The 23225-nt window shown below is 46.5% G+C and overlaps 1 protein-coding gene across 3 annotated transcripts in view; it reads right to left on the bottom strand.

The window, feature by feature from the left end:
• Nucleotides 1–23225, bottom strand: part of ASAP1 (ArfGAP with SH3 domain, ankyrin repeat and PH domain 1) — a 2040747-nt gene that overhangs the window by 697531 nt on the left and 1319991 nt on the right. For all 3 annotated transcript variants that reach the window (XM_078686749.1, XM_078686753.1, XM_078686750.1), the window contains one exon: nt 14298–14484. In XM_078686749.1, coding sequence (XP_078542875.1) covers nt 14298–14484 — 187 coding nt within the window. The remainder of the gene's footprint in view (nt 1–14297; nt 14485–23225) is intronic.

Below are 23225 nucleotides of genomic sequence, written 5' to 3'. Positions count from 1 at the left end.
ACCCCTAAGTCAAGTATGAAATGCGTTACTTACCTGTAACAGCAGTTATCCAGTATTGGTGTCTTTCATAGATTCACATGCATGAATCATTCCCCGTCGTCGAGATGGGAGCCCCGGTAATAGAAAAGTAATGTCCTATAGACATACATAGAGAAAAATAGGCCTAAGGGCCTTGCCTTAGTAGCCTATCTATGTCCTTTTGTAAAAAGGACCAAATTTCCAAAGGTAGCCAATCAGCTACCACCTCCCTCTAGAACCTTCCTGCCAGGAGCCTCAGTCTCTCAGATTTTCGTACGCACCAAGCTAGGTAGACGTAACATATGCTCTGTAGTGAGAGATGAGTCCTTCCTGGGGAGGTGGGAGGGTTGCATGTGAATCTATGAAAGACACCAATACTGGATAACTGCTGTTACAGGTAAGTAACGCATTTCTTATCCAGTATTATGGGTGTCTTTCATAGATTCACATGCCTGAATCAGAATAGCAAGCAATACATTATGCACATATGCGATGGAATATAACAGTCTGAGATAATACATATCATGTGACTAGATACCATCAGTAATATAAAGAGTAAAGTAAATAAATGTGCATACCATTGCAGGACGGTGGGAAGTAGGAAGGCTCATCTTACTGGAAGAGATGGGGAAGTACAGCTTGGCCCACAGCTGCATCCTGCATCAGTTCCGTGTCCAGGCAGTAGTGTCTGGTAAAGGTGTGCGGCGATTTCCAGGTGGCCGCTCTGCAGATGTCCAGAATCGGTACACCAGCGAATAGTGCTGCCGATGTGGACACAGCTCTCGTGGAATGTGCTCGGACTGAGGAATGTAATGGACGTCCGGCTTTGTCATGACAAAATGCAATTGTTGCCGATATCCATCTGGAAATGGATTGTTTGGAGAGTGGCGTGCCTTTTCTCGGCCTGCTGAAGGCAACGAAAAGTTGTTTGGTCTTTCTGAAAGCTTTCGTTTTGTCCAGGTAAAATTTTAGACATCTCTTAATGTCCAAAGAGTGAAGAGATCTTTCCGCCACTGTGCCTGGGTTCGGGAAGAATGAGCGAAGCACAAGTGGTTCACTGAGATGGAAGTCCGAGGGGACTTTAGGAATGAAACGGGGGTTGGTTCTCAATATGACTCTGTCCTCTCGAAATTGCAAGAAAGGATCCTGTATCGAAAGAGCTTGCAACTCACTGACTCTTCTGGCTGATGTTAAAGCTAAAAGAAGTGCAGTTTTCCAGGAAATGTATTTGATTTCAGCCCTATGGATAGGTTCAAATGGATGTTTCATTAATTGATTGAGTACAATATTCAGATGCCATGTTGGTGGTATTCGTCTTGGTCTAGGGAAAGATCTGTAAAGCCCTTTAAGAAACTGTTTTTATCAGTCTGTTGGACCATAGTGAAGGGCCTTTTGAAGACCTTGTGAAGCGTGAGATTGCTGCCAGGTGTACCCTGATGGAAGCATGCGCAAGACCTGTTTGGGCCAGATGCAGGAGATAAGGCAGTATCTGCTCTGGAGTGATCCTGAAAGGGTGTATATTGTTGTCTTTACACCAAATACAAAATCGTTTCCATTTCAAGGAATAAGTTTTGTTTGTGCTAACTGCTCCTGCTTTAGCTAGGACTTCCTTGCACTCCTGCGGGATGCTTAGGTGACAGAATTCTCGGTACTCAGGAGCCAAGCCGATAATCTGAGAGATTTCAGATTCGGGTGGAGTATCTGGCCTTTGGACATCGAGAGTAGAGAGGGATGTTGAGGCAGTTGGATTGATGGACGGACTGAGAGGCGACGGAGGTCCGCGAACCAATGTTGTCTCGGCCAGTATGGGGCAATGAGAATCAATGTGCAATGCTCCATTTTCATCTTCCGGATGACTCTGCTTATCAGGGGAAATGGCGGAAATGCGTACGCAAACACGTTGCGCCATGCGATGGAAAATGCATTTCCTAATGACCCCTGTTGGGGATGCCAACTTGCGAAGCTGTGGCATTTTTTGTTCTCCTTGGTGGCGAAGAGGTCTATTTGTGGTTTTCCCCATGCCGAGAAGATGTTGTCTAGAACTTGTTGGTTCAGTTCCCATTCGTGGGACATGGACCTCTGTCTGCTGAGAGCGTCTGCTATGACGTTGTCTTTTCCTGGGACATACTCTGATGTTAATGTGATGTTTTTGAGCAGTAGCCAGTTCCAAATTTTTTGTGATTCGCGAGACAGCGTCAGCGAGCGTGTCCCTCCCTGCTTGTTTAAGTAGTGCATTGTGGTCGTGTTGTCCGTCCTCACTAGCACTGCTGAATTTTTGATGCGAGGGAGGAATGCCTGTAGGGAGTGAAGGACTGCACGTAGTTCTAGGAGGTTGATATGCAGAGCCTTCTCTTGCTCCGACCATCTGCCGCTGATTTGTAAGTCTTGAAGGACTGCACCCCATCCTTCGAGAGATGCGTCCGTCGTTATGACGTGTGGAGTTTCTGGTAACAAGAACGTGAGACCTTTGGATAGGTTCTTGAGCTTCATCCACCAACCCAGCGTCTCTGATATTTGTCGAGTGACGACAATGTGATCCTCGAAGGAATCTGTACATTGGGTCCACTGTTTGGTCAGGGCCTCCTGAAGGGGGCGCATTCTGAGCCGACAGTGAGGGATGAGTAGAATGCAGGAAGACATCATCCCTAGAAGAGATTTGAAAATCCTTACTTTGATGGTTGGTTTTGAAGATATTGCGGTAGCTAGAGTCATCAGTTTGTTTTTTCTTTCCAGAGACGGGAAAGCTTTGGAGGAAATGGTGTTTATAGTGGCCCCCAGAAATGTTATTATCCTGGTGGGTTGTAAAGTAGATTTTTCGAAGTTGAGAGTCAAACCTAGGTTCCGGAAAATATCGAGACAGGCGTTGGAAGACAGCTGCGCGTCGGTGAGAGACGGTGCTTTCACCAGCCAGTCGTCCAGGTGGGGGAAGACCTGGTGATTCTGTTGTCTCAGGTAAGCTGCCACAGGAGCCAGGCACTTTGTAAAAATGCGAGGCGCTGATTTGAGGCCAAATGGGAGGACACAAAATTGGTAGTGGAGACCTGCTACTTCGAATCGTAGGAATTTTTTGTGTCGTCTGTGTATTGGGACATGGTAATATGCATCTTGCAGGTCCAAAGATGTCATAAAGTCTCCTTTCTCCAGGGAGCCTAGGATTTCCTGGATAGTCACCATTCGAAACGATTGGCTTTTCAGGAAGGCATTGAGCGCCCTGAGATCTAGAATGGGCCTCCATTTCTTCTTTTTCTGTTGGATTAAAAAGAAGCGGGAATAAAATCCCTTTCCCTTTTGAGCTGATGGGACTCGCTCTATTGCTCCCTTTTTTATCATGGAAGAGATTTCCTTCAGTAACATACGAAGGTGTTTGTGATGATGTTTGTGAGGAGGGGTTAACGGTGGGATGGAGTTGAATTCCAAGGTGTGACCGTGTTGAATCAATTGTAGTACCCACCGATCCGTCGTAATCATTTTCCAATTTTGGAGGAAATGTGTCAGCTTGCCACCAATTTTGAGCGGACAGGATGGTGGGGGGACTGGCTGCGGGAAATGGTCATTGTCTTCCGCCAGCCGTTTTCTTTTGCGATTTGCCCCTGAAGTTCTGTCTCCCGTAGGGGGTCTGACGACTTTGTGGTTGCTGTCGCTGCGGATATTGTGAGCGATTTTGATTATATGAGTATGTGGATTTGCCTTGATAGGATCCTCTGTATGTGGATTGTCCTCTTCCTCTGTGCCCTCGAAAGGACTGGTTTCTGAATTGTAAAGTCCCGAGGGCCCTTGCAGTATCGGTGTCTTTCTTAATCGTCTGCAAGGCTTCATCTATTTTAGCTCCAAATAGTTGTTGTCCGTCATAGGGCATATCTACAACTTTGGTTTGTACCTCTTGCCTGAAGGACGTCGCTTTGAGCCATCCTTGTCTGCGCAAAACTGCGGCGCCTGCAAGCTGTCTGAAGCCTGTCATGGCGACATCGACAGCTGAATCTATGATTTCTGATGCTGACATTTGACCTTCATGAAGGAGTGCCTGGACCTCATTTTTCAAGTCGTCAGGCATGTGCGTGAGATATGGAGCAATATCTTCCCATAGTTGCCTATTGTATCTGCCCAGCAGAGCAATGGCGTTAGCCACTTTGACCGTCATGGCTGACGTTGTGGAGAAGCGTTTGCCTATGCCATCCAATTTCCTGCCCTCCTTGTCTGGTGGTGCTGACAGTGGCGAGGATGGGTTTCTGGAGTTCTTCTGGGCGGCTTGAGTGACGACCGAATCTGGTTTTGGATGTGAATTAAAACAAGTGGCTGCCGTTGACGGAGCTCTATATTTTTTGTCCAGTCTTGGGACCACTATTGAAACAGATGCAGGAGTTTGCATGAGTTGTAGCCCCTGTTCCCAGATATGTTCTATTATGGGAATGGACCGTGCCTCCTTCCTTATGGGGTCTTTGAAGTCATACAAGAAACAATCCGTTACTTTTGTTTCCATTGCCATGTGAAATCTAGTGGCCGCTCTCTCTATTAAATTGTGGAATCCACCGATATCCACTGGTGGAGAGTCTGATGTGCTGGGTTCCGGTGTGGCCGGAGAATGAGCAACGTAATCCTCATCATCTCTGTTTTGAGAGAGGTCATCTCTAACCTCACCTTCCTCAGGAGGTTCGTCGTCATCATCAGAGGATTGTATGTTGTGAACCTGTTCATTGTCTTGAGGAATAACCAAAGGTGCTGGTCTTGCCCTTGGTGATCTTTGCTGTTTGGAAGATTCTTGAGAATTGTCATGTGAAGGTGTCGCCGACGATTCTGGGAATCGCTTTTTATAGTCTGTGATCAGGAATTGAAGATCATTAACTATCTCAGCCGGCAATACGATCATTGGAGTGACTTGAGTATGTACCTGAGCCCGAACAGTTTCTTCCGTAAAAATAACATCATCTCCGTCATCGTCAGTACTCTGGCATTTGACATTGAGATCTGACGGGCTAGTAGCTTGTTCGAATTGTTCATCATCTGATTCGTCAGCTTGTAGTATGTGAGAAGGAAGCAGTGATTGAACCCTACTGGGTGATGTCAGTTCGGGCGTAATAGGGAGTTTGGTGACCTTTTTTGATGGAATTAACTCCGCTTTTTTCCATGGCGTCGATGATGTCGTCGACGAGGTCGTCGACGGTGTCGTCGTCGATCGTTTTTCAAGCGTCGAGTGTCCCTTCGCCGATGAAGCTGTCGTCGACGTGGCGGTCGTCGACGGTGCGGCTGTCGACGATGTCTTCGTCGACGCGATCGTCGACGGTGCCTTCGCCGTCGTCGATGCGGTCGTCGACGGTACTTTCGCCGTCGTCGATGTGGTCGTCGACGGCAGTTTTGTCGTCGGCGGCGTAGTAGCCGTCGACGGTGCATTTGTCGTCGGCGGTGCTCCTACCGTCGTCGGTGTCTTCGTCGACGATGCGGTGGACGTCGACTGAATTCTCGTCGACGATGTCGGTGTTTTCTGTTTTGTCGACGTCGACGGTGATGACGACGGAGTTTTGACAAACGATTGCTGTTTTTTAATAAGTACAATCGACGATATTGGCTTACCCGTCGTCGACGAGTGGGTGGTCGTCGTCGTTGAAGTCAAGGCTGACGATGCCACCGTCGTCGAGACTGTCGTCGTCGATGTGGAAACATAGTTCGTTTTTCTTGAAGAGAATGTCATGGAAGTAGACGACGAGGACTGCGATGGCTTTCTGAAGGTTGCAGCATCCTTCACAGACGTGTCAGATCTTGCCTCAGAAGACTTTGAAGTAGTCTTTTTGTGAGGGACGTCTGGATGGCCAGGGGAAGCCTCCCTTGGCCTTTTTAAGGACAGTTTTGAGGAAACTGAAGCCATTTCACTGCCCTCCGAGGAGAGCACCTCATCATCTCTGGTTTTGAGTCTGTTTAACCAGAGGAGCAGTCTGCCTTCTCTATCCTTAAGTGTTTTGGTAGAGAATGTTCTACATACCCTGCAGTCCTTTACTGTGTGGTCAGGGTAGAGGCAGTAGAGGCAAGTCTCATGCTTGTCGTCGACGTGCAGTCTCTTCTTGCCACAAGAAGAACAAGCTCTGAAGAGTCCTTTTTTCTGTTGTTCAGCCATAGTTGAAGTATAATCCAAGTTTTTTGAAGAAAAGTAGAGAATTTGAAGAAACCTGAGGAGAGCTCAGGTGGGGACTCCCTAGCACAACGTGCGTACGAAAATCTGAGAGACTGAGGCTCCTGGCAGGAAGGTTCTAGAGGGAGGTGGTAGCTGATTGGCTACCTTTGGAAATTTGGTCCTTTTTACAAAAGGACATAGATAGGCTACTAAGGCAAGGCCCTTAGGCCTATTTTTCTCTATGTATGTCTATAGGACATTACTTTTCTATTACCGGGGCTCCCATCTCGACGACGGGGAATGATTCATGCATGTGAATCTATGAAAGACACCCATAATACTGGATAATTAGGGTCCCCCCTGAAACCAGAGTTACAGATTAATCTACTTGGGAACAGAAGGAAAAAGAAGAGCTGTCACCACAAGAAGTGAGAACCTACACTGAGCATGGCACAAAACCCTGTCTAGCTGCTGGTATCTTGGCAACTGCAAACACCTGACATGTAAAAAAGTTTGCATCCTCCTCAACACTGGGATGCCTGTCCAGCACTTTGCTAACAATCTAGCATCTTCCTTGGGGTGGAGGAGCCATTCCCCTGCAGGCACTGACCGCACATGTCTGGTACATCATTTTGCTGGCCATCGGGCCCACAGAGGGAGCATCACGCCAGGAAGAGTTTACCATGGTTCCAGGAGGCCAGTCCCGTCTCTCCACTGAGTTTCGAGATGATAGATCCTCCAGGAGCCCCCCTGCCCCAATATCCTGGACACCAGAGCACTTACAGCAACCAAGGCTTGTGAAGTGTCCAGTCCAACACCACTGCAGTCACACACGACCTGCTAGACTAGGGACTTCAAGACCGAGGAGGCTTACTCTGAGAGTGGTCCGCTGTCTTGTTTTCCTCCCCTCTACAGGTCAGATCGAGAACTGTGCGAGCATCTAAAACAAGTGGCGAGCCGGCCAAACACCTCCAGATCCGAACCCCACAGCCTGGGTTCACGACAACCGACTGCGCCCCCTTGCCCTAAATACCCTCAGAAGGTGAGACCTACTTTGGGATCTGCCAGACTTGTTCCCAAGTCCCCCCTTGCAGCCTTTGTTTTCAGGTGTCCGTTGACTTCAATGGTGTATCGCTCAAGGCTACCAACCCGCCCAGCACCTCGGCACTCGGACACACCAGGGAAGGTAAACTAAAACTGCTGGTAGTTGTTTGGACCATGGCCCCAAAGCACCTTAAGCTCCAAAGGGCACCCCATAACTTCGACTACAAATATATGTTTAAAGTATATGTCTTTCCTCCCGTAGGATAACATTACATCGTTCGAGGCTCATACCTCAAAAACCGTTGTGTGTATTTTACTGCTTTCTTGTAAAACGCATAGCTCCGAAAGTACTTACTTTTTTCTGGTGTTGTTGGTGTCTAAAAATTATATTAAAATCTGTGCTATGTTTATAAATTGGTCTCAGATTTCTTGAGTGTGTGCAACATTTATTGACAGTGTATGCAACAAATGCTTAACACTACACTCAGATAAGCTGCCCGAGCGCACTACCACAAATACATTACTTGAGATTATTAAAGTAAGTCCTGTAAACCAATAAGGTTCCTCTGGACTGTTTGCATGGTGTGCCCCTACATTGGCCCACTGCATAAATAGCCAGCTTCCTACACTCTGGAGCTCTTCAATGGATCTTGTTTCATTTTGGGGTCTAAAATTGCATATAAATATTTTTATAAATTGGTGATGAATTTCAACTGTTTGGGTGCTATATAAATGCTTTACATGTGTCCCATCGTGTAAGTCTTGCCGCTCAGAGTCAAAGCTATCCAAGGTCGAACTGAGGTTTAACAAAAAAAACCTACTGGTCCTAAAGGGGATTGGTGCAAAAGTTACTACTTGTGTAACAGTATATCTGTAAGAGACATTAGTTAGTGATAGATTCCTTACCTTAGAATATCCCCAGGCGTCAGACTGGATCCGGAAAGTTTTGCTTGGCAGTACCCCTGCGTGTCAGTAGGTGACGTCCTGCGTCGTAATGCCTTTGAGGAACCGGTTAACAATCAGGGACTTATGAAGAGAAGGCTGATCTGGAAGCCGTAGAAAGGCGGAGATGGGCGAAAGATAACCTTTGAGAGTGCTCAGAGCAGAGTCCTGCTGGGCCAAAGAAAGAAGAAACAGAAGGACCTCAGAAAGAGGGGCAGAAAGGGGATCCACAGCCTTTGCAGTGCACCATGCCACAAATTTGTCCCACCTGCAGGCGTATACCGTTTTAGTGGAGGGACATCTGGCTGCCAAAATAACATCACAGACTTCGGGAAAAAGGTCGAAAGCTGTCAACTGTTGACGCTCAATCTCCACTCATGGAGGTGGTGGCTGGACAGGTTCGGGTGAAGGACTGTCCCCTGCTGATGCGACAGAAGATCCTCCCGAAGAGGCAGATGGATCGGGGCTCGACCGCCATGCGGAGTAGCTCGAGATACCAGTATCTTCATGCCCAATCCAGAGCCAGAAGGGTGACTTGGGCCCGGTGCCGCCTGATCTTCTTCAGCACTCTGGGCAGAAGTGGTATAGTGGGAAAGGCGGACAACAGACCGCAACTCCACTCGCAACGAAAAATGCAGCAGAGCGAGTGACGCCTTGGAAATTCCACGGCGCAGAACTGATGACATTGCGAGTTCTCTTCGGTGGCGAATAGATCTAACCAAGGCTCTCCCCACTGCAGAAAGAGACCTTGCGCCATGTCCGAGTTCAGACGCCATTCGTGATCCATCATGCCCCGGTGGCTGAGTTTGTCCGCCCTGGCGTTCAGAGAACCTACCAGGTGTTGAACCACCAAGGTAATGCCTTCATGTTCCAGCCATGTCCAGAGACGCAGAGCCTCTTGACAAAGGGTCCAGGACCCCACCCCGCCCTGTTAGTTGCAATACCACATGGCAGTGGTGTTGTCCGTGAATACATGCACCACACTCGCCCGGACAGAGGGAAGGAATGCCTTCAGTGCAAGTCGGATCGCCCGCAGCTTCAAAAGATTGATATGAGCCGGAAATCCGCCGGAGACCAGAGGCTTCTGATCTCAGCCTCTCCCAAGTGGCCTCCCCATCCCAGGAGGGATGCATCCGACACCACTGTGTGCTCTGGTTGGGGAAGGGGGAGGGATCTGCCACTGACCCAATCTCGATTCGTGAGCCACCACTGCAATTGTTGAGCAGTGCCCTCCAAAATCTGGACATGATCGGACAGGTTGCCCTGATGCTGTGCCCACTGGAACTTCAGGTCCCACTGCAGAGCCCGCATATGCCATCTGGCATGTTGCATTAACAGGATGCAGGAGGCCATCAGGCCCAGAAGCGTCATCCTGACTGGAACCCAGGATAGAGGCCGAAAGATCTGAATCATAGCCTGAATATCCCGGACTCACTGACCAGGAGGATAAACCCGAAACCGCGTCGAATCCAGAACCGCTCTGATGAAAGGGAGCTTCTGAGAGGGACTCGGGTGCGACTTCGGCACATTGATGGAAAACCCCAGCAGATGCAGGAAGTTGGCCGTAGTCTGAAGGTGGCTGACGACTGTTTGGGGCGAGCTCGCCTTCAAAAACCAGTCTTCGAGGTAGGGGAAGACTGACACCCTAGACCTGCGCAGATGAGCTGCGAACACCACCATCACTTTCGTGAACACCTGAGGGGTGCTGGTAAGGCAGAAAGGGAGCACGGCAAAGTGAAAATGCTCCTGAACCACCATGAACCGTAGGTAAAGCCAGAGGGCCGAAAGGACAGGGATGTGAACATAAGTGTCCCACAAGTCCAACGCTACCATCCAGTCTCCAGGGTCTAGGGCAGCCAAGACCCGAGCCAGAGTCAGCATTTTGAACTTCTCCTTCCGGAGGAAGCGATTTATGTCCCGGAAGTCCAAGATGGGGCGCAGGCCCCCCTTGTCCTTCTTGGGGACCAGAAAGTAGTGGGAACAACAACCACTACCTACATCCTGCCCAGGAACACACTCAATGGCCCCCTTGGCCAAGAGGGCTGTAACTTCCTGTCGAAGAAGCGCAAGATGGTCCCCCGACATGCGGTTATTACAAAGAACAATGGTCCTAAGCTTAGAGAGGATATTCAAACAAGTTATTTATAGACTACGATGAGTGCTATAAGTTTACTTCCTATGTCCAGCCGGACATGGAATATTTATTTGGTCAATGTATAGAATACGAAAAATAGAAACACAAAAAATTACAAGAGGGCACAGTCCTGTACCCAGTGTGAGGGAAAGAAAATGTAGAAAAAGTTGGAAAACAAAGTGTTTTTTCAGGCAATAACTTTGGAGCAAAACGTGGCTTGCATCTCAATACATAGTACAGCAAGCTCAAAGCGACAGTAACTACAATACATAAACACAATGGTAAATTTGCAGCACTGTTTGTAAAAGTCGACGTTTCGATCCCATGCTCCTATATTAGCGGGATCATCATCAGGACTATTAATGATTGCCTGGTTGTTTAAAAATGTCGCCTTAACGTAGCTCAGTGGGGAGTACCACGTGTCCAAGGCCTCGGAGTCGGGTGCTGGTAACTTCTCCTGCGTGTCCTGGTGGTGACAGATGGTCTACGTGGCATACGCTAGGGTTCACGATCGAGCCCAGGGCCCAGGGGGACTGCCGCATAGGATCGCGGTGTGGTTCCTTATGGAGCTCAAATGAGTCTCTTCGGGAGTCAACGCTGTGGTCAATCTTCCTGGTTAAGCGCAATGGCAGGAACCACTACCTACATCCTGCCCAGGAACACACTTGCGCACTGAATCCCCGCCCCAGCGGAAGCCGCGGCCACAGCCGCTCTGGGTCTGCACAGGCTTGTTGGAGGAACGTGCTTGGGTACCTCTGCCCTGGCCATGAAAGGAACGAAAACCAGGAGTGGCCGGTGTCTTAGCAGAAACACCCAAGGACTTGGTTGTGGCCCGCAATTCCTTAAAACGCTCCAAGGCACTGTCGGCCGTATCGCCAAACAAGCGGGTGCCGTCGAAGGGCATATCAATGAGCGAGCCCTGGACATTGGGCGAAAACCAAGTCGAACATACCCAGGTGTGGAGTCTCAACGCCACAGTTGTGGACATCGCCCTGCCCAACGAGTATGCGGTGTCCAAACCACACCGAATGGCGAACTTAGCCGCATCCTTTTCTTCAGCAATCACTTGAGAAAGGACAGCCTGGACTTCCTCAGAACACTGAGGCAACACTTGAGCAACGGTATCCCACACTGCGTGAGCGTAGCGGCCAAAAGCAGGCAGTCTTCACTGACCGCAGTCCAGGCTGGCCGAAGAGAGCAACCGCTTACCAAACTGTTCCAGTTTCTTGGAGTCCTTATCCGGCGGAGCCGTGGAAAAGCAGTCTGCGACGTCGAGGCCTGGATGACCAGACTCTCAGATGTGGGATGGATCTTCAGAAAGGCAGAGTCGCCCGGCGCCAGCGTCTGGCAACGTTTTTATCCACAGGAGCCCCCGTGGCTGGTCGCAACCAAGTGCCCAAGAGGACGGCAGTAAGGGCGTCATTGAAGGGAAGCTACGGCTCCGACGAAGTAGATGCCGTCTGGAGCACCTCGGTCAGGAGGTTGGTTTTGAGGGCCACCGTGGGGAGGTCTAGGTTGAGGGCCTCAGCAGCCCGACAGAGCATCATCATGTAAGAAGTGCCCTCCTCCATCGTAGGCGGGGGAGAGGCAAACCCCGGGTCAGAAGAGACATTGAGATCGCCGGCGTCATCCAGATCATCCACCCAATCCTGCCAACACTGTCGGGCAAGAGGGTCCTCGGATCCTTTCCAGTCCTCATCAGCCTCCGGAGAGGCCGGTCGCACCGGCAGGGCCGGAGCAAGAGAAAGAACAAACGGCATCAGAAACGGTGCCGAGAACGGCGCCAGCCGGGCCAGCACTGCCTCCCAATGCAGATTCCCAGGTCGGAACAAAATGGTCCTGGAACCGGGGCAAGGGTGGGATAAAGGGCACCCATTGTGGCGCCGAGGGCGGCGCCGGGGCCAGCAACGCTGCACCTGGTGGCGCCGGGGCCGGAGCCAATGGCGTAGGATCCTGTGGCGCCGGGGCTGGAGCCGCTCGCGGAGCGGCCGGGCCAACAGGATCGGGACCGCGGGGCCCGAAGGCGCGCCGGTGGGAGCCAGAGGCCTGAATAGGCGGTCCATGGTAGCAAGAAACTCTTGCACCTGTTCGGGAGTCGCCGACGGACCTGGGTAGGGTGCGTAGACTGTGGGACTCCCAGGCTCCAGAGGAGCCACAGGGGCTGAGCCCCTGTCCCACTCGTCCACCTCCGAGGAGCGACGGGAGGATGTCGGAGAGCGAACACGCTTAGACTTTTTATGACGTAGCTTACCAGAAACCGAAGGCGAAGACTTGGAGCCCAAGGAGCGACGGCTCCGGTCCCGCGAGTGGTACCGGTAACGGCCCCTAGACCCAGAGCGGCGGTGAGAGGAATGCCGGACCTCAAGCAATTTCCAGCACCGCTTCCGCCAGGCCTTCGGGGCCATGGCCCGACAGTCCCGGGAGTCGTGATCAGTCTCCAGACAGTAGAGGCAAACAACGTGGGGGTCCGCCCCCGACATATTACGGACGCAAGCCCCACAGGACTTAAAGCCAGGCATCCCTAAGCGCACCAGAGAAGAAGAGGGGGAGACAAAAAGTAGTCAAAAAGTGACTAGGGTACTTGCTCAATCCGGATCTGCGCTTTCTGACGCGGAAAAAGAAACAAAAGAAAGAACTGACGCCAGCGCGCATGGGTGGCGCCTAAGTAGTCTCCGTGACGTAATCTTGGCGCTTACGACGCCAGTGACGGACGTGGATCCGCAGGACGCCACCTACTGACGCGCAGGGGTACTGCAAAGCAAAACTTTCCGGATCCAGTCTGACGCCTGGGGATATTCTAAGGTAAGGAATCTATCACTAAAGTGTCTCTTTCAGATAAGTAGATTACAGAGTGAGGTCGCACAACCACACCATATAAAACACCCCATTTCCTCACACTTGCATTTGGAGTTTGACTTACCACAGGACTTCAACTTACCAGAGAACTTCAAGTGGGAAGTGGAGAAGGGGCAGGAATGAACCGGTAACCAGACACACAAATTGGATGGGGGGCAGAATCATGATTACTTCTTGTGTCTGGTGACATATAACTTTGCCTCCCAGTCTTGAATCCACTTTGGGGTCATTAGAGGGCATTTGTTACACAACTTAGAGTCATTTACCCGGCACAGGCATCATAAGCACACCTTGTGTGGGTCTGTGATCGACATCTGTTTTCAACAGTGGCTGCACTGCTTAAATCCTGTTGTTTGGTGCAACCGTCTTTCCATAGCACACTGAGGAAAGGGTTTTCAGTCATCGGAAGACTGAAAGTTTGGAGTGGAACTTTGAATCAGCATTGAAAGGTATGGAAAGAAAGGAACTGATGGCAGACTGCAGTAGTGGCTCTTATATGCGGCTCTGGTCTATCAATTCCAGATAAGCATGAAGTCTGTGCGGAGCTGCACAAAGCATTTATCAGAAAGCGTGAGCACTGCTATAACATTCTCCAGATTCAATCTAGCACTTAGTTGATATTCTAAGGTGAGGACTATGCTGATAGAAGTGTCAACCAAAATATGATAGAATTTGATTTACTGCAATTTATAAAATAGGGGGTCATCCTCTCCAAATTGAGGGCGGAATCGAAAGCTCTTGGAATGTACCTCACATCCTCAATACTGAACACCACATTCAACACACACATATTAAGGATCGTCGTTTGCCTCTGGCCTTTAGCCAGGCTACCTCAAGATCTAACCTTTTACCAGCTGGTGGGAGTAAAACTTGTGGACTGTTGGAAATAAGGCCTCCTTCTCTCTTTGTAGATCGGTCTCAACCTACATCCCTTCAAGTCCTCAACAGAACAGATTTCTGCAAAAAGGGCTGTGAGCTGCTTTGCAGACCACAGTCAATAAAATTTGACTGTAAGGTATTCCCATATGCCACATGCAAAGTGCCATTTGTATCAGCTAGGCTCAGGGGAACATGGTGTTATTTTAAAGATTACTTTTAATATTTTTAGATAGTGATAATTCTACTGCTTGGATGAATAAAAATAGTCTTACTGCAAATTGACTAAATATTTGCTCATTTCTTCTGCGATGTAAAAGAGCTTACCTGTCCAGGCTCTAAGAGTGGCTCCATTAACTCTGCTCCTTCCGCATAAACCTGAATTAGTGCAAGCAAATCCCTGGATTTCACAGCTTCAAATAGTTCATTCAGTTTAGTTGCAGAAGGCTCAAATTTTCTTTTAGCAAACCTACGGTCTACATATTTAGCAGTGATATATTCTTTACGTGCAGTCCTATGGAGAGGAAACAAAAATGGTTACTTGCTAAAATTTGTATCTGTGTGTTCCTGATCAAACAGATCTGTAACATTAGTATTTTCAAGAGACATTCTTCGCATACGTTCTGCAGCCATGTTTAATGTTTTGACTAAGACAGGAAGCATCAAGTTCAAAAACAAGTACATCGAAATTCTAGCAGTGTATGTTTCCCACCATTCTCTTGCTGGGTTTTACCATTGATTGTGTAGTATAATGGTCTGTACACCAGCCTACAACCAAAATGACGTGGTGCTCCCCCAAACATATAAGTGTGTGTTTACACAAAATCAGTTTTCAAAGAGATATGTCAGAAAGTCTCACATAATTGTTGAGTCACTGGAAAAGATACACTAACACCGAGTTGATCACTACGAGCTCTGAAATTTAAGAGATTTACACTTTTCTTCAATTGATGAAGTATAACTCTGCAACACAACTGCTGTAATACAATGCAGCACAATTCCAGCATTTAAAAATACTTAGCACACTTTATAATTTTTTAGAGCTCATAATGATGGCAATAAATTATTATTAGATTGGCTAGCAAGATTAAGGATACGTTCTCCTTAAACCCTTTTTAATAACCGTGGTACTTATATACATGCAGATGTGGCAGATTTGCAGGTTATGTCTACCTCCATGGCAACCTGCTCTTATCTAAAGCACATGCAAAGTACACTGAACACATATCACTAAGAGATGTGGAACTAACAGCATAACAGCCCATACACGAAATGCACCTGCCTGGGCACATCCCAACTATACCCCCCCCCCCCAACCCGACCTCAGTTTGAGCCTCCTCTAATTAGTTAATAAATCCCACCAGTAGTTTTACAGGCCGGAACTCACAGTAAGGACGTAAATCCTAGAGATATATTAGAGGGCACAGCGTAGCCATCAGATACGCCCAAATGCTCATAATCCACACATACGTTAGTCAATTTATAGAGCACAACATTTACCCGGAGGAGTCTTGGCGCTATTCTTGCAACAACTGTAAGTCAACTTACAACGAGAGCCTACTGATTAAAAAGCCACGTCTTTAAACTTTTTTATGAATTGGAGAAGGGACTGGGCTCCCCTTACGGGTAGCAGAAGAAGGTTCCAAGCTCTTGACGCTCTCACCACAAAACTGCGTCCTCCCCATTTTACTTTTTTTAATCTGATAACATTGACTTTAAAAGCACCTAATGATCTTAAATTTCTAGTGGGTGTATATCAGGTTAGTGTTTTTTTCAAAAACAGAGGTCCAGAGTTATGAAGAGCTCTGTAAGTAAGACAGAGTGCTTTAAACGTGATTCTGTGTTTGACCTTCAACCAATGAAGGTCTTTCAGTGTCTGGTCGGAAGATTGGTATATGAGGAGTCCCAATAATGACCTAGCTGCAGAGTTTTGTAAAACTTGCAGTTTGTTCAAATATTGGGCCTGTAAGCCATTATAGAGACGGATACAATAATTGATTTTTGATAAAAACGAGTGTGGAGATAACTGATTTCCTAACTGCAATAGGAAATTCATTATTTTCTTTGGTATCATCAGCACATTGTATGATGACGAGATTACTGCATTAACTTGCTTGCCTAAGTTTAGGTGAACATCTAAAATAACTCCCAAGCTCTTTGCTTTGCTAGCTGGAAAAGGGAGGGGACCCAATGAGACCGGAGAGCAAGAAGCTGACCAAATGTTTGGGTTATACCCAACAGACATCACCTCTGTTTTCCCCGCAATAAGCTTGAGACAGTGTTTATCCATCCAAATATTAATATGTCTCATGCATTGCTGAATGCAATGACTCATCTCATTGGAAGTGTTATGCACCGAGCACACAATTTGTGTGTCGTCATACCACGCATTGTCTTTCCCAGCTTGCAGTAAACATACAGACTTTTAAAAAGGAATGAATAAAATACCATGTGAATGTAGAAAATATTGTTATATAAGGTGTCATTTTTTTTTTTTTAATCAATAAGATCTGGAGACTAATACAAGATTATTGGATCATTAATAAACAAGGCTTGGGGTGGGTGTTTTAGAATCCAGCAGGTGGTCTACTAATCCATGAACAGCAGAGACCACTGCCTTTACTCGCTCAGTAGCAGTTCCCTCACCATGTTTAAGTGAGACCTCCGCAATGGCAGGCCTTTCTGCTTAAAAAAAAAAAACTCCACTCAAACGCTGGAGCACCTTCAGAGTTTGTTTCTGACAAACGAAAAGAACAATAGCCCTTACACACAGGAACACACCCTAAAGAACAAGTTACACACCTTCGGTAACGCTTTTTCTGGTGGATACAGTATCTGTCTGTGGATTCCTCACCTTTTTAATTACCCCTGCACCAGCATTCCCCGGAAATTCTGTTGTTAGCTCTCCCAAGTCGACGAGGACGTCAAAATAGCAGGGCTCCGCTCGAGACTCTGTATGACTACCAGAGCCATAAGAGGACCTCGTTGGCGTGCTGACCGTCAGTTTCACCCAATTTTTCCTTGCCCTCGTGGCGAATGGGTGGACCGACAACATATTAAATGCATACACAGTATACAAAATATATGCACAAATACATACAGTATATACATATATATGTCCATCAAAGTGCCAAAAAGCTCGAGGGGGAACTCGACCGCAAATGTAATTATTTTCACGAAAAACCAACTGCAGCATTCCGGTGCCTTTTATTCTTTGAGTCTGAGGCGTTGAACGAGTGCTCGATTACGTCTTTAAATGCATGCTGCTGATTTGCATATTTCCCGAGTGGGCTTTGCATAGTGCGTTGACCTTCTGTTGCATGCTGGTACTATTAGTCCAAATCAGAGTCAGTACTACGCTTAGTGGGTTCTGTTTCTCCATTCCCAAATTTCAAGCTTGTCTTTTAACCTCAATAGGCCCAGCATGCCGAGCAGGTTTGTATTTTTCCATTTGCGGTGCTGCTGAATAGGTCTAAGGCAAGCTAGAAAAACTAATAACATTTTTACCAGATGAACATAGGAGTAAAGCCAGGGCACTGTCTGAGAAAGAACGAAGCCTACTGCAATTGGGACTAACATTCTGTCCGACTCCAGCGTTTAACTACACACAAACGAGAATTGACCTTTATAAATTTGTTAGGAAAATCAAATTAATGAAAATACACAAACTTCACCCGAAAGAGAACATTGCCACGACAATAGAGGAAGACATCGGGTTTGATGCATTAGTGGGAACTGACATGGAGGCACTAATTACGGCACGATGTCTATTGGAGGAAACAGACTCAGATACTGACCCTGCTATATCCCCCACGCAATTTCTGGAAGAGGGAGGAATCGTCCAACAGGGATGTAAAAACAAGATGACTATAAAATCAAAATTCATCCCTAAGAGCACATATGATGCTATTGATACCTTCCAGGAGGTAGTGATTGGAGAGATAAAAAACTTACAAAAAAAGAAATTCAATGGTGCAAGAAGAAACTTCAATAAACCTGAATGGGACATAATCAAGAGCTTGAAAGATGATGACAACATAGTAATCAAGCCAAGTGACAAAGGGGGGAATGTTGTGATTCTGAATAAGCAACAATATGAGGATGAGGCATTCTCCCAACTGAAAAAACCTGAGCACTACACCCCCATAAAGAGAGAAAAATACATACAGTATAACGAGATTTCATGCCCGCATTTTGGATTGGAAAGATAGGGGCATATTGGATATAAAAGATTGGCAGAATCTGAAATGCGAATATCCGCAGTTGGCTACCTTTTATCACTTACCGAAAGTGCATAAAAGCAAGTTTTGGCCACCGGGACGACCGATTGTGTCGGCAATAGACAGCCTCCTGGAGAAAACCTCGATATACATCGACAACTTCATTGCACCACTGGTAAGAGATCTGAGCTCGTACCTGAGGGACACCCAAGATTTTCTAAGGACCATCGAAGGGGTGGTATGGGAGAAGGACCTATTGCTACTAACATTAGACATTACAAGCCTTTACACTTCCATGCGGCACGAGGATGGCCTGAAGGCTATGGAGTCCTTTCTGGGAAGAAGGCCATTGAAGTACAGAACACATAATCAGATGCTCATCGCTCTCACAGACTTCTGTTTGAAAAACAATTTTTTTTTTGTTTGCAGGACAACTTTATTTGCAACTGCAGGGGACCGCGATGGGCACGTGCTTCGCCTCCAGCTATGCAAATTTATTCGTAGGCTGGTGGGAGGAGCACGTGGCCTGGGCAGGGACCAATGAGAAATGGGTGGAAAAAATAGCTCTGTGGACCCGCCACATAGATGATCTTTTCATCGTGTGGCGGGGAACAAAGAGGAATACATCAAGATCTTGAATGAGAATCAACAGAACCTCAGGTTCACTAGCCACATTAGCAAGGATGAGGTTTTTTATTTGGATCTGAGGGTATTCATTCAAGACAACAAAATCCAGACGGCCCTATATAGAAAACCTACGGCAGGGAATATTATCCTGCACGCAGGGAGCTGCCACCCACGCAGTGTTGTGAATAACATCCCACTGGGAGAGTTCCTGCGGATAAAGCAGAACTGTTCCGCTGAGGAAGAATACACGAAAGCAAAAAACGAATCCAGGAAGGGATTCGAACGAAGGGGATACTGCAAAGGCGTTCTAGATGAGGCGCAAAGGAAAAGTGATGCTAGGCCTAGAAATGAACTGCTTATCGATAGGGTAAAAGCAAGGGATAAGAAAGTGAGGCTGATTACTAACTTCACTGACAAATCTCCAGAAATGTTCCAAATCTTACGTAGAAATTGGAACGTATTGAAATCAGATGGGGTGGTGGCCAAACTCTTACCTGACTATCCACTGGTTACATATCGAAAAAGCCACTCCCTTAGGGACCATCTAGTAAACAGCCACTACGAACATAAGAAAAAGAAAAAGGCCCCAGCATTGGGATTCTATCCGTGTATGAAATGCAAGGCCTGCAAAAACTCACAAAAAGTGAAGGAATATGAGGTACCGGGGAGATCAAAAAAGGTGACGATTTCGAAATTACTCAATTGTCACTCTGAATTTACTGTGTACTGCCTGGTATGCCCATGTGGCTAAAAGTACGTGGGAAGCACCATAAAACAGACCAAACTCAGGATTTTGGAACACATGAGAGCTATTTACTCAAAAGATCAGAGTTACCCTGTGGCCCGACACTATGAGAAAGTGCATAAAAGCAACAGTAATTTGCTAACCTTTTTCATTTTGGACCAATTGGTAAGAACAGAGAGAGGGGGAGACTGGGTTAAGAAATTGAGAACCTTGGAATCAAGGTACATTATCATGCTCCAAACAAAGAATCCTGGAGGGTTGAACAACGAAGAGGAAATGTGGGTACATATAGGGTAAGATCACCACACTGTAAGAAGATTCAGAGTAGAGTATGTCACCCTTCAAAACTGTTCCCTGCTGCTAGAATGTTAGTATAGTTACCGTATCTGTATATAATCGATGTCACATAGTATAATTGTATTGAGATAGCCCATTCAGAGCAGCATAGCGAAATTTTATGTGACATAATGGGCACTACCACTCAGGCCTAACATTGTGAACCGAATAGTGAAATATAGAGAAGTGTGCTTGTGATTTGAACAAGCCAACGCCCATTCAGGGCGAAATAAATGAGGTTATCATGCACAAAAAGTAGGATACCCACAATTGTTGAAAGTAATGCAATGAAATTGCATGTAATATAATGATTGAATTGCTATATTGGTAAATGTTCACAATCATTCTGTTTTCGGACATTCTAAGATGGCCGCCACATATCAATTAATATAATTGAAGTGCCCTCTTTTATGTTTGTTTTTAATCACATGACAATGTCTTGAAGAAACTTTATTTAAATGTAAAAGTTAGTCTCAATCAGACAACACTGACGAAGGCGGCAATCCCGAAACGCGTTTGTTGACTGAATAAGTGTGCACGCGGGAAAATAAACCTGGCGTAGAGACTACTAAATTTTGACTGGAGTGTCTTTAATTGTGGAGACATGGGAACTGTGTGTTTGTATATATCGTAACGCACCCCACCGTGCGGTAAGGAGGCACCCGAGGTGAAGAGGAGCGACAGTTGGTGGCAAAGTGTTTTGGATATATATATATACATATATATATATATGACAACTGCACTCGTCCAACACGAACCGGCACTCCCCAATATCTCAGGGCACCACCGATCCTGCAAAAACGAAAGCTGACCCAGCCATAAGGTGAAAAAGATGTATTTATTCAAATTAGATGCATATATACATATATATATATATATATATATATATACACATACTGTTTCAACACGTCCGTGGTTAAACGAAAGTAGACGGCACTCCAAGTTTGTGTTTGTAAAATTGATTTATTGGCAGACCCCCTGCCCCCTCGACAGACACGTTTCACCTTTCGGCTTCGTCAATGTCAACCAGTGTGTTGTGAGAAACACCATTATATCTCCACCCTCCCCCGAACATGGAAAGAGGACTTTTCGCGCCAGAACATACTGGCGGCCGTCTTACAGTGGGTTAGTTTTGTAAAATGTACAAAAATATAGTTTTTGAGATACAGTGGTGTTAAGAAAGTGCTCGTGCAAATTAAAAACAACTTGATTTTGTATCACAGTAAATTACATTTCAATTTCATCATGTTGCATACTGTTAACAACATAATCAGGGAAAGAGTGCAAAGTTAGGCATTTCTTCACAGAACTAATTGCATTCTGATGTTTCCTATTCTCTCGTCGGTCATACATTAGATTTAAAAGGAACATGCAAATATGTCTCCTAATATGCGATCATATATATCTATGGCCAACATAGTGTGCGATAATTACATCGCCATCTTCAATCTATGATGACTTTATTCCCTGATTGTTTGTGTGTGTATGCGTTTTTTTATTACGCCCTGTATGGGCATACTCGACTGTTATATGTCGATGGTTTATTGATTGTGCCCTAAATCGGCCTTTCTGTCAGTGAAGCTGATACTTTTATCTATAGAGAGAGGGAGAGGAAGATAGTACGTGCACAGCTATAAGTTCCATGTTAGTATATTAGGATTTATTCTTATGTTGCTATTGGATGTAACCGCTGTGTTCCGTGCTGTGCATAGCTCGTCTTGTCAGCCTGTCATCTACTATTCTAGGTGGACCCATAATTCTTCGTCATTGCTGAGCCCTATCGGTTGCATGCTCTGAAGATCGATTATATATTTTGATTCTAGCACCCTTAGTGCTTTTACCCTGTCCCCACGTCGTTCCTTCCTGTATAGCTGGTCTAGGCAGAAGAATGTTAAGAGGTCTCGATTACTGTTGTGATGGGTTTCAAAGTGGCGTGCCACCGGGTAGTTCTTATCTTTGTTTGTTATGGTACGCATGTGCTCCAAGATACGTTTTTTCGCCGGATTTATAGTGCTTCCAATGTATCTTTTTGAGCAAGGGCATTCCGAACAATAAATGACAAAATCTGAATTACAATTTAGAAATTTTCCAATTTCTCTGATGGGTCAGGAGTCCTTGGGTCTCCCCTCATATTTGGTTCTCTTCCTACTGTGTTTGCATGCTTTGCAATGCATGCAGGGAAAGAAACCTTGTATGGATTTCATCTTGGATGTTTTTGGCGGATCCTCAAAATGACTCATTGTCAAGTGATCACTGAGTGACTGACACCGTCTGCATGTTATAGATGGCTTAGGGGGTAACTTGTCTTTCAAGATCGAATCTGTCTTCAAGATGTGCCAGTGCCTATTAAGAATCTGGACCAACTCACTAGATCTCATGTTTATACCTGTAGTCATTAATATGGGACCCTCCGCTTCGATTTCCTTATTTGGATTCTTCAGAAGGTCCTTCCTATCAATAGCATCTACTCTATTTGATGTACTAACTAATAGTGCTTTTGAATAGCCCCTGGCCTCGAATCTAGTGACTGCGGCATCTCGGGCCTGTAAAAAATCTTTAGGGTCCGAGCAGTTTCTTTTCAAACGGAGCAATTCTCCAAATGGGATATTCCGTATCATGCATTTTGGATGGTGACTTGCCGCATGTAATACGGTGTTGCCCGCTGTAGGTTTTCTGTAGAGTTTTGTATGTAAAACATCTCCTGTTACAAAGACCTCAAGGTCAAGATAGTGTACGGATGTGTTACTGATAGTGCTTGTTAATCTCAAATTTAGGTCGTTGTCGTTCAGAGCAGCCACGTACTCCTCAGCCGAGGCCCTGTCGCCGCGCCAGACGACAAAGAGATCATCTATGTATCTTGCCCAGATCATAATATGATCCAGCCATTTCTCGTTGGTTCCTCCCCAGGCCAAGTGCTTCTCCCACCAGCCCACGAACAAGTTTGCGTAGCTGGGGGCAAAGCACGTGCCCATTGCAGTCCCTCTAGTTTGTCGATACAATGTACCTGTGAATAAAAAGATGTTATTATGAAGGCAGAACTCAGTCATTTTGAGCAGCATACGGTTATGTTGGTGATATTTCAGATCTTTGTTTACCAAGAAACCATCTCACAGCGGAGGTCCCATCATCATGCCCAATGCAGGTATATAAATTGGCGATATCAAGGGTGATCAATAGCATATCGGCCTCCCATTTGATGCCGTCAATTTGTCTGAGGAAGTCTTGAGTATCCCTCACGTAGGAGGGCAGGTCTTTTACAAAAGGAGCCAAGTATCCATCAATAAATCTAGAGGTATTTTCTAGGAGGCTACCAATCGAAGAGACTAT

The sequence above is a fragment of the Lissotriton helveticus genome, chromosome 4_1 (assembly GCF_964261635.1).
Source record: "Lissotriton helveticus chromosome 4_1, aLisHel1.1, whole genome shotgun sequence".
Lineage (NCBI taxonomy): Eukaryota > Metazoa > Chordata > Amphibia > Caudata > Salamandridae > Lissotriton > Lissotriton helveticus.
The sequence above is the reverse complement of the archived record's forward strand: the minus strand, read 5'-3'. Positions and strand labels throughout refer to the sequence as shown.